This window comes from Platalea leucorodia (assembly GCF_965183815.1).
Source record: "Platalea leucorodia genome assembly, chromosome: 5".
In the NCBI taxonomy this organism is placed as follows: Eukaryota; Metazoa; Chordata; class Aves; order Pelecaniformes; family Threskiornithidae; genus Platalea; species Platalea leucorodia.
In genome coordinates, this window is record NC_138827.1 from 69,839,847 (window position 1) to 69,855,433 (window position 15,587).

Genomic DNA, 15,587 nt, shown 5'->3' on the forward strand with positions numbered 1-15,587 from the left:
TAGACTAAGTGAAGATTTTAGCATTTGTCCTAATGACATAATGGATCTCTGAAAGTTCTGAAAAGGCATGAGACAGACGAAAACAAAGCTTCTAACTTTTTCCTTCAAACGACAACTTCATGTCCCTACCCTGGAAAACAGTGGACCTCATAAATCTTCTCAAGTCTGTTGAATAGTTTAGTGAGCCCAGTTTAAAAAAAAATATTAAAAATGCAACACCCTACCAAAAATGTCCTTGATATTAGGGAACTTTTTCAGAATGAATTCAGTTTTCTCTAATCATTCTGAGAATCATTAGAATTACATAATAGGACTACCAGAATTACTAGGTAACTGGTTATTCCCCGAGGAACAGAATTTGTAGAGCATGCCTTCGGACCATTGATCATGTAACTGCTGAAGAATCAGCTGTGCCTGTTTCAGATGTTACCTCTTCCTTTACTAGTATCACCTCTTTGCTAGAAGCTATTGCCCTCTTAGCAGAGTCAGCAGAAGAGATTGAAGGAGTGTTCTTCATCCAGTTAGGCTGGCAAATATAGCCAACCTAACCGAATCCAAGGCTGAGAACATCTAACTACTGAAGCAAAGAGCATTCATATAATCTCATCAATTGATTCTAATAACAGTGCTAACTTCTGGAAAGGGTCAAATAAGAAGCAGATTGGCAAGACATTTTGAACTGCCAGACATGTGCAGTGATGGTGTCTGACAACTGCCTTATGTATTGAATTATAGTAGATCAGAATAGTGCTTTTGAAGTTAAATATCTTAACAGTTTAAATTTATAGAGATTTCTCTACCATTCAATATGCAAATAAGCAGCACTTTTCAAAAGGAACAATTGGTGTCAAATTTCATTGATTCATGTCAATTGACCTACAGTGCCAGGATCATCATTGCTGTGTTGCTTTGTTTTGTATGCTGCTTAATTTTACTTGGCAGAATGACACATGGCCTATGAGAAGAGGCTGAGAGAGCTGGACATGTTCAATTTGGTGAAGTGGAAATTAAGGTCGAATTTAACTGTAGCCAGGAACTATATGAAGGGCAATTGGAAAAAAACAAACAAACAAACAAACAAACAAACAAAAAAAAACCACCACAGACAGCCAACTTCTCAGCAGCGACAGTTGGGCAACAAGGGACAAGTCCAAATCTTTGCTTGCAAGGTTCAGTTTGGACATTAGGAAAAAATTATTCACTAGGAAGGCACCAAAGCACTGAAGTTTCTAGAGGTAATCTGCAAGAAATCTCTGTCCTTGGAGATTTTTTAAATTTGGCTAAACAAAGCTGTGGCTGACCTGATGTAGTGTTGGCAAAAGTTCTGCTTTTAGAAAGAAGTTAGACTAACTGAACTCCAGTGGCCCCTCCCAATCAATGCTTCTATGATTCTATGTGAAACAGTTCTGCAAAATAATTTTCAAAAGAATCCAAGAAAGGGGGCTAAGATGAAACAGAAAACAGACTACTGTGTTATCAGAAGCAATTTGGGGGTGGGGGTGGGGGGACGACGACGGACGACATACTACAAATTCACTCTATATTCTTAAGACAGCAGTATTTACCTGAAAAACTGATTTCATTAAGTCTTTCCATGTCTTAACCACAGTACTGAATCGTCTACTTTCCTCAGGCATCTGAGCCATGATGTCAGGAGAACTGAAAATTGGCTCCAAATAAAGCCAAGTAGCCTGAACCTTCAGCCATTCATCCAGGATCTCCTGTACCAATAGCAGCTTTCCTTCCCATTCCCTAAAAAACAGCATTAGTTCAAATGCATTAATTGATGCTTCCAGTAAAACATTTCCAGCAGACTGCTAAGATCTTTTTGGCAACATGCATATTCAGCAGCAAGCGCAACAGGTATAAGCTTTAAGATTTCAGCAGAATATCATATTCACCTAGCCTGATTTCCTGCATAATGAAACCCACATTAATTTCTGCAACTGGATCATCTGTAAGGTTGATTGTAGCATTTCATGAACCAGGTTAGTCCAATAAATAGACTAACAGTATCAGTGAATAAACATACCACACACTTCAGCATGTAGTAGAATCTGTAGACAAATTCACTTCAATTGAGTATGTACTCTGGTTTCTGGCATACACCAAAGCCCAGACTACTATTTCAAACTGTTTGCTAGGATAGACAGGCTGAGATGGCAAAAGACAGTCATGAAAGTAACCTAAACTACTAAACCAAAATCCTGTACACATTATTCTAAAAAGACATGTGGTCTTAATTAAAAGATTTCAAGTAGTAGAGCAAATAGTCCAATGGTTAAGTCACATTTTATTTCTAACTTCAAATTCCAAATGTGGATGTTGAACACATTTGTCTGATAGATTAAAGACTCTTTCAATATTACTGCACACCACTATTGGTACACAATATTATAATTCAATAGCTATTCAGTCTTCCCTATCGATAGCCAAAAATTCAAGATCCTTTAGCCTATCATTTTTTCTAAGTCTCCTCAATTTTTCTGCATCATTTTAAAATTAACACCACCATTTGACGCTTCTTACTATCTCACCAATATCAGACAGATGTGATATTATCAGTTCTCTAATGTCATTGGTATTCCTAATTCACTGACATAAGCAATTTGCAAAAAATATATAAAAATAAAATGCTATTTATAATTCTATAACAAGTACATATATTATTCTTTCCTGTATAAAAACAGTATCATTTTTTACAACTCTCATACCACTGGACGGTACAGATAGAATTATTATAAAAAATGCATGCTGTTAAAATATATATTGTATAAACAAACCATGACAATAATTTTCTAAACAGGACACACATATAGAGTCTGCACTGAGTTCTGTAAAATGAGAGATGTGAAAACACACTTAACTTCTTCCTTCCTTCATTTACCTGCCACAGATTCAAAACAACAGACAGCTTTGCTTGCACGTACCTTCTCCTCTACCCAAAGTCCCTCTTTCATCTTTTAGGTATTGGTACTTCATCTCTGGTGATTTTGCTTCTACCAAGAGGTAGAGAAAAATGCAGCTTTCCAAGAGGAAAGTTAGGCAGGTCAGTTAATTTGCTTACACCAAAAATACACAAAAATTAAGATGAGGAATTTGGAATAATCTCTGGCAGCAATCCAGAATTCTACATGCTTTGTTGGGCTATTGAGAAAGCAATCGTTGTGTAATCACCTAGATCTCAAAGGCTGAAGTAATAGTAATACCTTGTATTATTACAAATGCTATCAGTCACCAAAAATCTCTGATGAATTACCATGGTATGCTTACTCTTTTTAAATAGGCAAAGCCTACTATTTTACATTCATAACGAAGGAACTCTTATACTATAGTACAGCAGTAATGAGAGAATTAATACTTCTTGGAACATACATGTATGTATATGTACTTATGTATTCATATTTATTGAATATGTGCTGAAATCTGAACTAGCATTTTTGCAGGTTAATGGGAGTTTGGAGGTACCTATATAGCTAGATAATTATAGCCAAACTTCAGATGAAAGATTTTTGGTTTTCCACAATATGGCTATGTTTGGGGAATTTAAGAAGTAAGTAAAGTATTTATTGACGAAAGAGACAAAAACAGATTAAAATCTATGATCAAAGATTGAAGTATAGAATTTTTAATATGCAATACTAAGTTTTGGAATTTAATTTTCTGCATGGGGGGGGGGGGCGGGGGGGAATCTTTCATCACTTCCCTGAAATTTGTCTTGTTTTCATTTTCTTCATCTCCCTTATATAAGCCCTAACATTTTAAATTGTTGAAGAGCTAAAAGATTCAGTAGCTTTATAATTTAGGTAGAAAGTTTTGACTATATTCTCTTAGTGTACAACATTTCCAGCTATACCTCAGGTATGTTTTATCTGATAAAACAAAGGTAATGTTATGATGCACTGGTACCTTAAGTACCAGAGTGCGTTAAAAATGTTTAGGAACCTCTCCAATGTATTAGCACTTACCATATCATTAAAAGTAAAAATCAGCTTTACAGGATTAAATAGCATGTAGCTGACATGGCACGAAAGCTTTAGCCCTTTAAAATGAGATTGATTCACTGCTTAAGGAGGATAAACAAAAGCATTTGAGGTCCCTATGTTTTAGATTAAGCAGAAAAGATTTCTTATTTGGTAACATTACTTGGTGACTTTCTATTAGAAAAAAAAAAAATTACCTTATTCTCTTTTCATAATGCTTTACAAATGGAGATCCTCTCATAGTCTGAGTTTTGACAATGTGGTCATCCAATAACATCTGAATATCATCTACAGATGACAAAATATGGGTTCCTGTTTCTCTATAGGCAAGAAGAGTGAACTCCATTTGCTCCCATTCAGAAATCATTTTTGTTAAAGCTTTCTCAAGTGAATGTTCTTTGCTGGCTGTTTCACTGATTGTCTCAAACTTTTCTAGGAACGGTTCAAGATGCAAGTTAATATATGACAAGACATTTGAGTCTTCAGAAGGACACAGTGGTAAGCCAGCAATTTTTGACATCTCTTCCCAGTGCCTTTCTTGCAAACCAGGATTGCAAATCACCTGGATTAGAGGAATGTGGCATTTGAATTCCTCTACTTTTGATTTAACCTGTCTTGTTATTGCTAATGCATTTGGAGAATTGTGGAAGGCCTTTTCTAGTTTATACAGTCCATGCCAGTAGTTTCCTACATCTACCTCTACTTTGTCTGGATTCACTTCTGTAAATAATCCCTCTGTCCAGTCTTTGTGTTTTCTGTTGAATTCAACAGTCATATCATAGAGACGAAGATATGGAGCAAGAGTATTCCGGATGTTTTTATGCTGAGGGTACTGAGATACTGGCCATCCAAAGGACTCTTCTTCTGAATTAAACTGATCAATCTGTTGAGACATAAATGAGGTCTGAAATATAAACACAGTTGTCCATGATACTAGGTCCTTACCACAGGGACTAGGGAGGTCTTCTGGTGTCTTCAACAAGCTTCAAATTAAGTTTTGAGTTACTAAACCAGTCTATTATGTAATTGCTGCCATTGACTGCAATTAAAGCAATCTTTAACAGTAACAGCTCAGCATTCACGCTAGTCAATACAGGAATATACTTAGAGGTTTAAAAATGGTACCTGGGCACTTCTTTGTAACTTGCAGTACCATGGAGGCTTCAACAGATGGGAAGTAATGATGAGCATCAGGAATTCCACTTCCAAGAACATAGAAGTATAATTTCTATGCAAACCTATGTAAACTCAATCCACTCTTTCACTATGCAAAGTGCTGCCATATTAACTCAAGGCCATATAGTAACAAATTACTGTGCTTGGTAAATTTGCAGTTTAAATCACAAATTGTGTAAAAATATTTCATAGCTGAATTAATAATTAATTTGCCACATCTCAGTAACTGCATTACTAAGCAAACTGTTGATTCTGATAACACAAATATTAAGATTTACAATTTATTCTACTAGACTAGTTTAGACTATAATCTGTACCTTGTCAGCAGCAAGATCCAATTTTGTATTTAACGCTTGAGCTTTCTTCAAATACCTGTTGACTTCCTGAATATCTCCAAATGTGCTCAGTTCTTCAACCTGCTTGGAGTAGCTTTTCAGTTCCTCAACAAATTGTTCACAGCGTATCTAATTAAACAGCAAGCAAGCATATAATAATTTTTAAAAAATCACAATAAATTTCTGGAAAAAAGAAGGAAAAACAATTCTGATTTGCTATAGTAGGACAGTTTATAGCTGCAGAAAATCCAAGGCATCCAATATATTTGCACGAGTATCTATTCCACTCAAATTACAGAATTTTCCCTGAGTCTTACTGTTACCTGCAGTGACTTGTGCTAACTGACAGATGTGACTTTGGCTTCTATTTCATAGCATATAGTTGGACATAGAAATTTCTGCTTTCTGTGATGGACACAGTCAGCAGGGTAATAATAGAAAGCTAAATTCAAATTCCTACTGTATCTCAAACTAAAATAGAATAATAGCATTAATCAAATGACAGACAAAGCTAAACAGTTTCACAGGACAGGTGTCTCTTGTCTTAAAGCCACACAGTTAAAGGATAGCTTTTTCCTCATATATACAACTCCACAACACATTTCACATTGAGTATCAGTAGTGGTCAATGTCTGAAACCAAGAGTCAAACTATACAAAGCAATAACATGTTTCAAGATAACAGAGTCTATGCTGCACATTTATTTATAACACTAACACTTACCAGCTACTTCTTTAAACATACTGCATAAACATAGAAGTTCACTATCTCAAAATATGTATGATGTAAGACAAAATGATGATGAGACTAAAGAGCACAAGAAAACGAAAGGAGACAGATGTACACGCAGTAACTGTAACAGATCAGAAGCCTAGGAATTAGCAATCCTTGTGGAGAGACCCCATCACTTCGATAATATAACAAACTGTACTGTAAAAGCCTAGTAAATATAATGAAAAATTCTAACAGAGATAAAATACATGTAAAGTATAAGAGATTAAAAAATAAAAACAAATAAAACCTCAATCAAGATGCACTTATAAGACTACCTTATTTCACATTATCCTAACAGCAAAATCACACTTAGAAATTAATGCACTTTTTTTTTTTTTGAGCTATCATAGAAATTTCATATACTGCCATTGACTCCAAAGGGACTGCTCACATGCATAAATCAAGCCATATACGTGTGTTTAAAGGATCTATCTGAATTTTACTATTTCACATACAGACAACTTTCATCAACATCACTGGAAGATCTGTAACCAAAAAGCTTTCAGAGTGCAAAATGTGAGATGTGGCTTGGCCCGCAGTACTCGTGGATATGTGAAAAGCAAACAAGTGGAAAGCAGGCAAAAATTAGTTAATATCAAGTATAATATAAAAACATCTACTTCAAACTGCTTTTTAAAATACATGGGAAAAAGAAAGAGGTTATTCCATCCATTATTTCATGTCCTATATGCCATTCAAAATTAGCAGCTCAAGGATTTTTAAAATCTTGCCATTACAAACCTTAAGACCATCTTGAAATTGATCTGTTTTTTCTTTCATTATCTTTCTGTGCTCTTCAAAGATATCTGGCATTCGTGCATACCATTGAAAAACATTACTGTTCAGTCGAATGTCTGCTGGTGAAAAGTTGACACAATCTATCAGGAAAGCAACACAATTTACAGCATCCACTAACTTCTGCTCCAATTCAAGCATGTCACATGTTTCCACTTTTTGCATACAGGCCTGGGGAATAGAAATTAAAAGGGAAGACATTTTTATATAATTTAATGCCAAAATAACTACTACAGTAGTCAATACTTAAGTTTAAAAGATTATTTTTTATGAAGAAAATTAAATAGAATTAGAAATACGTGATCTGAAAAAGGTTTTTATTTGGAATGGCATGGCATTAGCCATTTTACAGCATATAACTTGTTAATACAACTGCCTTACTAGCTATTTTATTGAATAATACTCAAAAGAATGGGTGAAGCTGTATGCACAAAGATTTGGACTAATGGAAGCCAATCCAGACAGCCTGTTTTAAGTGTGGCAGGTTTGGGAAAGAAAGCATGATGCTACCAAGGAAAAATTCGTACAATAACTACAAGAGAAAAGGAGGACACATTCCAGAAAGGGAAGCACTGGATGGCCCAATGGAAGATTAGGTCTCCCCTACCAGTAAGGATATAAGGAATATAGACAGACACTGTCCTGCTCATTGTGCTTAAAATAAAAATTACGTTATTCTTTCAGATCTCAAGAGTTGGCAGTAAACTGTGTTGATACATATAGCATTCTGTATGGTACTCGTAACAGAACAGCAACACAGCCCAGTTTAAACAATAATCTATAACAAAGCACTCTGAAAGCCTCTTAACAAGAAAAGAGCTCTATTAGTAAAAATGTTGGCCAATTGGACAGATCAATAGTATACCAGTATATGTAAATATTACTTGATATCCATCAACTGAAGATACAGAAAAACTTAATATGATGATACAACGTGATAACACCAGAAACATTTTTATGTAGGGATAAATTGTCCAGTAAATCTACACTTCTGCTCTTTTAACAGCAGTTTCTATGCTTCAGAATATACTCATTAATATGGATCAAGAGAACAATTGGCTATTAAAAGGATACCCCAAACAAAGACTGATACATCTTTTCAGCAATGAGATGGAAGAACTATTAGAAGGTGTTTGATGCTGGTATAATATTACACACTACACATGATAACATGCAATTTGATTATTCTCCAACACAAAATTATAGCATAACATGTATGCATTTTAACAGCACCATATTCTCAGATAGCACATAGTTCAACTTATAAACATTTTAATTTTTATTTGAAAAAATTACTCCACTTATAGTTTACGTTAAACTTCACCGTAGCAGAAGTTCAAATCACTCAGATCCAAATTCAGCCAACCAGTCAGGCACCCAATTTAAGGACACACCTATATTCCACACATTTAATACTGGGCACATACATCAGAACTTTGCTGAACAGCAAGAGACTAAGACACATTACATTTCAAGTGTGAATATAAGTGCTTCGCTGAACTGAAGCCTGAATACATCAAAGAAACAGCAGGGTTTTGATTACAGAAGTGGTATTTGTAAGTGAGGAGATGGGATTTTACAGTTACGAAACTGCAAACCCTACATCTGTTAAATTTTAAATGATCATTCAACGAAGGATATAAAGACAAAATTACTTCATACAACTTGCCAATGAGTGTTTTTTAAAGTTTTCTTGTGAAGAATTAGATATGTATTAAAGTTCCCTACTTCTCAGGTTTCAACTCTTTGATTAGTTTAGGCTACTGGGAACGGATATTGAGTCTTCCACATCTAATTCAATTGCTTGAATTTAATTCAGGAGAACCAAGAGATACTCACTGTTTGACTACACTATCTGTTCAGAAGCCTGAAGAACACACAGTCTAAATTTAATTCTACTGGCATATTGCTCACACTACAGAAATTACTTGTTATCTGCTTACACTAGGTAGATGGGGACAGAAATAAAACCATGCACTTATTCCAAGCCATTATATACGAGCACTTTGCTTCATGAAAATCAGTGACTTATGTCACTGATGTCACTTATGACATTTCCAGGTAATACCTATAGTACTAACTAAATACCTGTATTACTAACAGGGTCAAATCAGCGTTCCAGCCAGCCACACTGCTTGCTAGCATGCTCCCCTATAGCAGCGGTCTCCAAACTTTCTTGATCACGCATCCTTATCAGTAACAAATTTTTGAGCATGCACCCCCAATATATGTATATTTATTTATAGATTATACACACATACTACTGTACAAACATTATGTACACAATAAAACATGCACAAAAATAGAAATTAACAAAAATTAAATCAAGATGATATAAACAATATTTTAAATAATTTTCTTTATTAAATTTATTAATTCATTTTTATTTATTAATTAATTATTTAGTTATTCATTTTACAGAAACCTTTTTGCTTTCACTATTATTAATAATATTTTTAGTGAAAGCAATGTGATTGAATATGCTTCATTAATCTTGGTTTAATACTTTGAGATTCAGAGATTCAAAGGTCTGGTTCCAAGTTCAGTTTATTTCAGTACTTCATTTTAATGGCTGTCATAGCTTAAAAAAAAAAAAAAAAAACAAAAACAACAAACTCAAAGATACATAGATCCAAATGGAAGAATTGCATCATTGGCTGTGCTTAATAAATCATGATCCCATCCACCGATTATGCAAAGGTTTTTGTTGAAATTCATCTAATAAATTTCCATCTTCTCTGATGTCACTCAGTTGTTCTTGCAAACTAACTAAAAGGTCTTGCATTTTTGCTTTTTAACATATACATTCAAAACTCACTGAAATATTTTGTAAGATTTTTAAACAGGTTAGAAAATCCAGCTTCCAAGTTTTTAAAGGGTACAGATATTAGATTTTTTTTTTTTTATAGGGGGGACACACAGTTCTCAGCAACAAAAATGACATAACAATGGAAACATTTCCAAACATCCATTTTCAAAATGCTCTCTCCATAGCATGAGTTTCTTCTGAAAAGCAGTTAATTTCTCACTCATTCTTAAAGATGTCACCTTTACCTTGAAGGACAGATTAAGTATCATTATTTTACCAAAAATATCTGCTAGGTAGCATACTACTGACAGCCATTTGTCATCACAGAAAAGGTCAGCAAAATTAGGAACACTGATCTTTTTGTAAAAGAAAAATGCATAACTCATCTTTAAGTTCAACAGCTCTTTTAAAGGAATTTGCCACATGATAACCAGCAAACCTCTGTGCGGTACAAAAGATTTTCACACTCACACCTCATTTCAATACAAACTATCATGAAGATTCTACTATTTAAAGATTTTATTTTATAAAATTAACCACATTGATAACATCCTGTAGAACTTTATGCACTTCTGTCTCCAACATCTTTGCTGCCATAGCATGTTTATGAATGATGCAATGAATGAATTTCATGTCTGGTGCTATCTCTGTAACCTTACCCCGGAATCCTTTTTTTATTCTGGTTAAAGAAGCCACTCCATCAGTGGTTACACTTGAACAGTTTTTCCATAAAGCATTGTTTTTATTAAAGAAGTCGTTTACTGTTAAGAATATATTTTCTCCAATACATCTTTCCTTTAGTGACTCAGAAAAAGGTAGTTCTTCATGTATTTCATTATTGAAACAGAATCTAGCAAATACCATAAACTGAAATATGTTAAACACCTGTACTTTCATCCAACTGTATAGTAAATCTCCCACACTGCCTAATTTGTTCTAATACTTGTTTCTACGAATCTTCAGTGCTTTCCATGCACCTTCTAACAGTATTTGCTGACAAAGAAATGCATTTTAGTTTGTCACCATATTGTTTTTCATGTATTATTTCAGCCATTTTTACCATAGCAGGAAGAGCAAGTGTTTCCCCAACGTATGTGGCTTTTTCTCTTTCACTAGTAAATAAGAAGAGGCTTCTAAGTGTGGATCATTACATTTTGTAGAGTACTGGATTGAGTATAACATGGTTTGAAAAAACTGTAGAGGTTTCTCTTCATGATTGGGATGCTTAGCGTTTACATGTCTTGCTAAGTGTGACAGTTTCATTCTACCATTAACTAATACCCCAAGGCACAATAGGCATTTCAGGCAAGGTTCACCATTAACGATAGTGGATGTAAATTCGTATTTCTAACAGTCTTCCTGATAATTTTGAATTTTTTTGGCCAACTTGTCAAATCTGATTAGACTATCGTTCCCTTTACCTCGCAATGTGGACAATGAAGAGCTCTTACTAGAAGTGTCAGCTCTGCCATTTTCTTGTTGATCACTTGTGCTCGCATTATTAGTATTATCTTCAATCTGCAGTTTCCTGAAGGAATCTTTTTAAGCCACTTGCCCATTTTGAGGGTTAGGTTAGTTAAAACTAGGTAACATAATCCATAAATCTACTTAACTGGGCACACAAACTGCAACACATAGTAATACACTGAAAGCAAGTAAACAAATGATGGTGTCACTGTGAATCCCTCCACATTGTGGAACACCCACCCTTTCCTCAGGACACCTCACGTACATACAGGACTCTCTGATGTACAGACTGAGTGAGGGCACCAGTGTCAATCTGTATATTAAATACTGGTAAAGCTTAATTTCTTTATCACTTTTTTTAGATAAAAAATAAACACTATTTCCTTTATGTACTCGAATGGATTGTCTTGTGCATCCCCTGGGCTGCACAGCCCCCTCTTTGGAGACAGCTGCCCTACAGGGTTTTGGTCCATGCCAACTGGTGTTCTCGCCAATACTACCACTGTAGTGGTAGGGCAAGTGACAGCAGAGACAAAGGACTGTTCGAAACAGGCAGTCTGATTGCAACCATGACGTTTTGGTCGGGAAAAGAGTTTAGCTGTATGTACACAAAGCCAGGCTATGACATTTAGCCTCATGGCCAAACAAGACCTGTCCTTTTCTATTTTGTAATACAGATATAGCATCAGTGACTTTAACAAGGCCAGAATCATACCTGTGAAGGGGGCAACTTGCATATGCTACTGCTTAAGGCCAGAGCAAAAGTATTGGCAGCTACTTCATGCTTGGACTCATAAAAAAGAAGAGAGTACCTTAAGTTCCATTAGTTCCTGTGTATTAGACGGCGTAGTAAGGGCTTTTTCTGATATTCTCTCAAACTCATCACATAGTCTGAAAAACACATAAAATAATCAGTGTGGCATATGTGTTTTGTTTTAATCATACTTGGACAAATCACATATATTTATAGCAGCAAAAATGAGATCAACATATCCTTTAAGGATTAAAAAAATTCAACAGTGGAAACAATTAAGTACGTTTCAATACACATTTTCAGTTTGAGAGTTACCTCACATTTATGTCTTGATGATCCCTCAACATTTTGGAAATAACTTTTTCACGAATATTATCTGCTCGCTTTACCAAAGCACTTATTAATTCATCACAGTGCAATTCAAACATTCCTAGACGAAGATACTGCAATACAAATATAACAGCTGTCAGAATATTGAATGGCTTTTACCTATTTTCTCTCACTGTCTTAAGAAGAATGTCAAGGACCTCACCTAGGAATTTAGTTAACTCATAAAATGCTTTTAAAACTTTCAAGTGAAGAAGGGAAAGAAAATGCTATAGTTGCGAATAACTGTTCTTCTGTATCCGCACATCGAACTTCATATAACTCTTACTTCTATCACTTTTTACCTTGACAAATAATCTACTTCCTCAAAAAGGAAGGGCATCTACTGTCTGTAGCAGTGAATGTTGCCTGGTGAAATTACAGAATTTGAGATACATCTAAAATGTGGTAAACTTGCTTTACTGTTAGAGACAGGTGACATTCTTTAGGATTAAAAAGGGACTCTGCCTCCCAGTGAGTCTCCAAATCCAATGCTTTCTTTGACTAGCGGGTAAGCGAGCTTGACTTTCACACACAGAAGCCCTCACAACAGGCCTGTAAGTACTAGCTTCTCTAGAACTGAGGTTTGCACTGAATGCTAGGAGAGAAACAATTTAAGGAAAACCACTTTAGCCTTCTAAGTTCTTTTTCAGAATGGACGGACAAAGGATTCTTACCACAAAACACCCTTACAGGGACAAAGGTGTCTCATGTTAAGGATCCTCTCTCTGCCTTAGGTGCTTGGAAAAAATTTAGAGGTAGCTGGACCCACACTTTCTCTTACGCCTTCACGTCTAAGAGGAGCAGAGTCTGAATGCCTTCAGAAGTCCCAAAACAATTTCTAGCAAAAATAACTGTCTTACTTAAGTACAGCAACTACACCCCAGAAATGCTAACTCTTGAAAAGCTGTTTTTCTGAAGAAACTGATTTTATTTCACTTCAGTTATCTCACAGCTAATTATCATCACCTTTGACTGACAACACTCAGTACAAGATCAACATTAAAATGATACCCATACCTCTCTATGAATATTATTATAATTTACCTTCCTAGAAGTATATTTTATTTCCTTAGCAAGTTTCTGGTACTTTATAATTTTCCTTTTCATTTCTTCAAAGGTATGTTGCTCTGTCAGGAATTGATCAATATCTTGTTCAGCTTGTTTGTTTATCAGGAAGCTGTACTTATCATAGAGCTTGAGATGTTCCACAGGTGCAGCACTTTCTCTGATAATTTCTTCTCTGATCCTTTTCTTATGTTCATCCAAGATCTCGTCTAGGATAACAGGCTTCAAGACAGCTGATGAGGACTCACCTTTTGGCTTTGGGGAAGAAGAAAAAAAAAAAAAAAAAAAAAACCACACACAAAAAAAACAACCACATTTTCAAATTACAGTTATGTCTGTAGCTCAGTTATATCATGGAAGATAAACAAGACAGAAAAGTCAACTAAGCGTTACTTTAAGATCTTTCTAATTAAATTCTGATTACAAACCTAATTTTGTATATACAGCTATTTACATTCTACTCCCAAATTTCTTTTTCATCCTAGCGTATGGACGTTTGCCTCCAGCAAGTAAGAAATCAGAGCTGCTTCATTCAGAAACTCAGAAGTCCACATACTTACCCACCCAAAACAATCCTATCAACAATCTTAAATTTAATCTCCATAGATTTTGTTTTTCCTGAACCACAGGCACAACTTCAATTTTGCTATCAACTGATGAATCTATAGTATTAGAAACATGGAAAACACTTTCCTGCAACCCCACAGAAGATCTACAGCCTTGCTCTTGTGCATTTAGACATGCTTGAGATGCTTCTTTTAATTTGCCTTTTCACAGGTTACGGATTAGTGCTTTTATAAAGCATAGCATACTACTCAGGTTTCTGCTTGGTCATGTGTTCAAGCATATTAACAAAAATGTTGAGGGTTGGTATCTTTATTTAAAATTCAAGTTGGTGCTAAACAGAAAGGGCAACAGAATGCCCAAAATTATACTCCTTCAGGAAAAAAGAAATGTTCACCTCCCACAGCTCTCTGGGAATGATCAAGATGCACCACAGGGCATTACTTTCTCCATATTAAAAACTAAGACTGCTACACTGAAAGTAATATGCAATTCTAAACCAAGTAGGTACTTTTTTGGGTTGTTTTGGGTTTTTTTGTTTGTTTGTTTGTTTTTAATTATTTCACAAAATGATTTTTACTTAACCTGAATTGTTTCCTGTTTGACCTAACATTTTAATCTGGTACAATGCATAAAACAACTAAAATATAAACTGCTTAAAAATTATCGCTTAGACTTTTTTTAAAGGATAGGATACTCAAAAGATTCTATATTTAAAAAGACAGTACCCTTTCCAGTACAAAAATAGAAGCTATTTTCCAGAATACTGCAGAAATGTGTTTAAGATTTAAATGCATCAATTTTGTTTGTAGTACATTTGTAGTAGCTGCTGCAGAAAATAACTCATAGAGGAAACTAGGCAATTCTTGGCTTTTTATTTGCTTAGATAACAGTGTTTGGGCCTTTTATTAATAAAATTAAGATGATTTCAAAGTGTTCCAAATATTCTGAAAGAGTATTATAATATTACTATGTGAATTCTGACAATACAGCTCTTCATTAAAACACCTAGGAACTAAATAGATACGGTGCTCGAAGACATGGTATAGATGGACTTGGCAGTGATAGGTTAACGGTTGGACTCAATGATCTTAAGGGTCTTTTCCAACCTTGACGATTCTATGATTCTATGATTCTAAATGTAGCAACAATATAATGATAAAACAAAACCCATAAGGATTGTAATTTCTTACCCACTCAGAAAATAATTTGGTCTCAACTCTTGGTATATCACTGACAGCTTGAATCATAACAGTATAAACATTCAGTAATATATCCTCATAGTCATTAAAGTCAGGTTCAAATTTAATACCGTCATTCTGAAGGATTAGCCTCAGGATGAAACCTGGGTGTTTGCAGGCTTGGACTGATTTCTAAAACAAAACAAAACAAAACAAAACAAAACAAAACAAAACAAAAAAAAAAAAAAAAAAAAACAAAAAAAAAAAAAAGGAAAGTAAAATATAGGTTAACCTAACTCAAGCAGGAGAAGTCAA

At 34.8% G+C, this 15,587-nt stretch overlaps 1 protein-coding gene across 1 annotated transcript in view; it reads right to left on the reverse strand.

Moving 5' to 3' along the window:
- Positions 1-15,587, reverse strand: part of DNAH7 (dynein axonemal heavy chain 7) — a gene marked incomplete at both ends in the record, with an annotated part of 120,494 nt that overhangs the window by 88,076 nt on the left and 16,831 nt on the right. The window contains 8 exons of the mRNA XM_082311447.1: positions 1,566-1,752; positions 4,181-4,866; positions 5,477-5,623; positions 7,010-7,234; positions 12,152-12,230; positions 12,409-12,536; positions 13,507-13,782; positions 15,285-15,464. Of these exons, the coding sequence (XP_082167573.1) occupies positions 1,566-1,752; positions 4,181-4,866; positions 5,477-5,623; positions 7,010-7,234; positions 12,152-12,230; positions 12,409-12,536; positions 13,507-13,782; positions 15,285-15,464 (1,908 nt within the window). The remainder of the gene's footprint in view (positions 1-1,565; positions 1,753-4,180; positions 4,867-5,476; positions 5,624-7,009; positions 7,235-12,151; positions 12,231-12,408; positions 12,537-13,506; positions 13,783-15,284; positions 15,465-15,587) is intronic.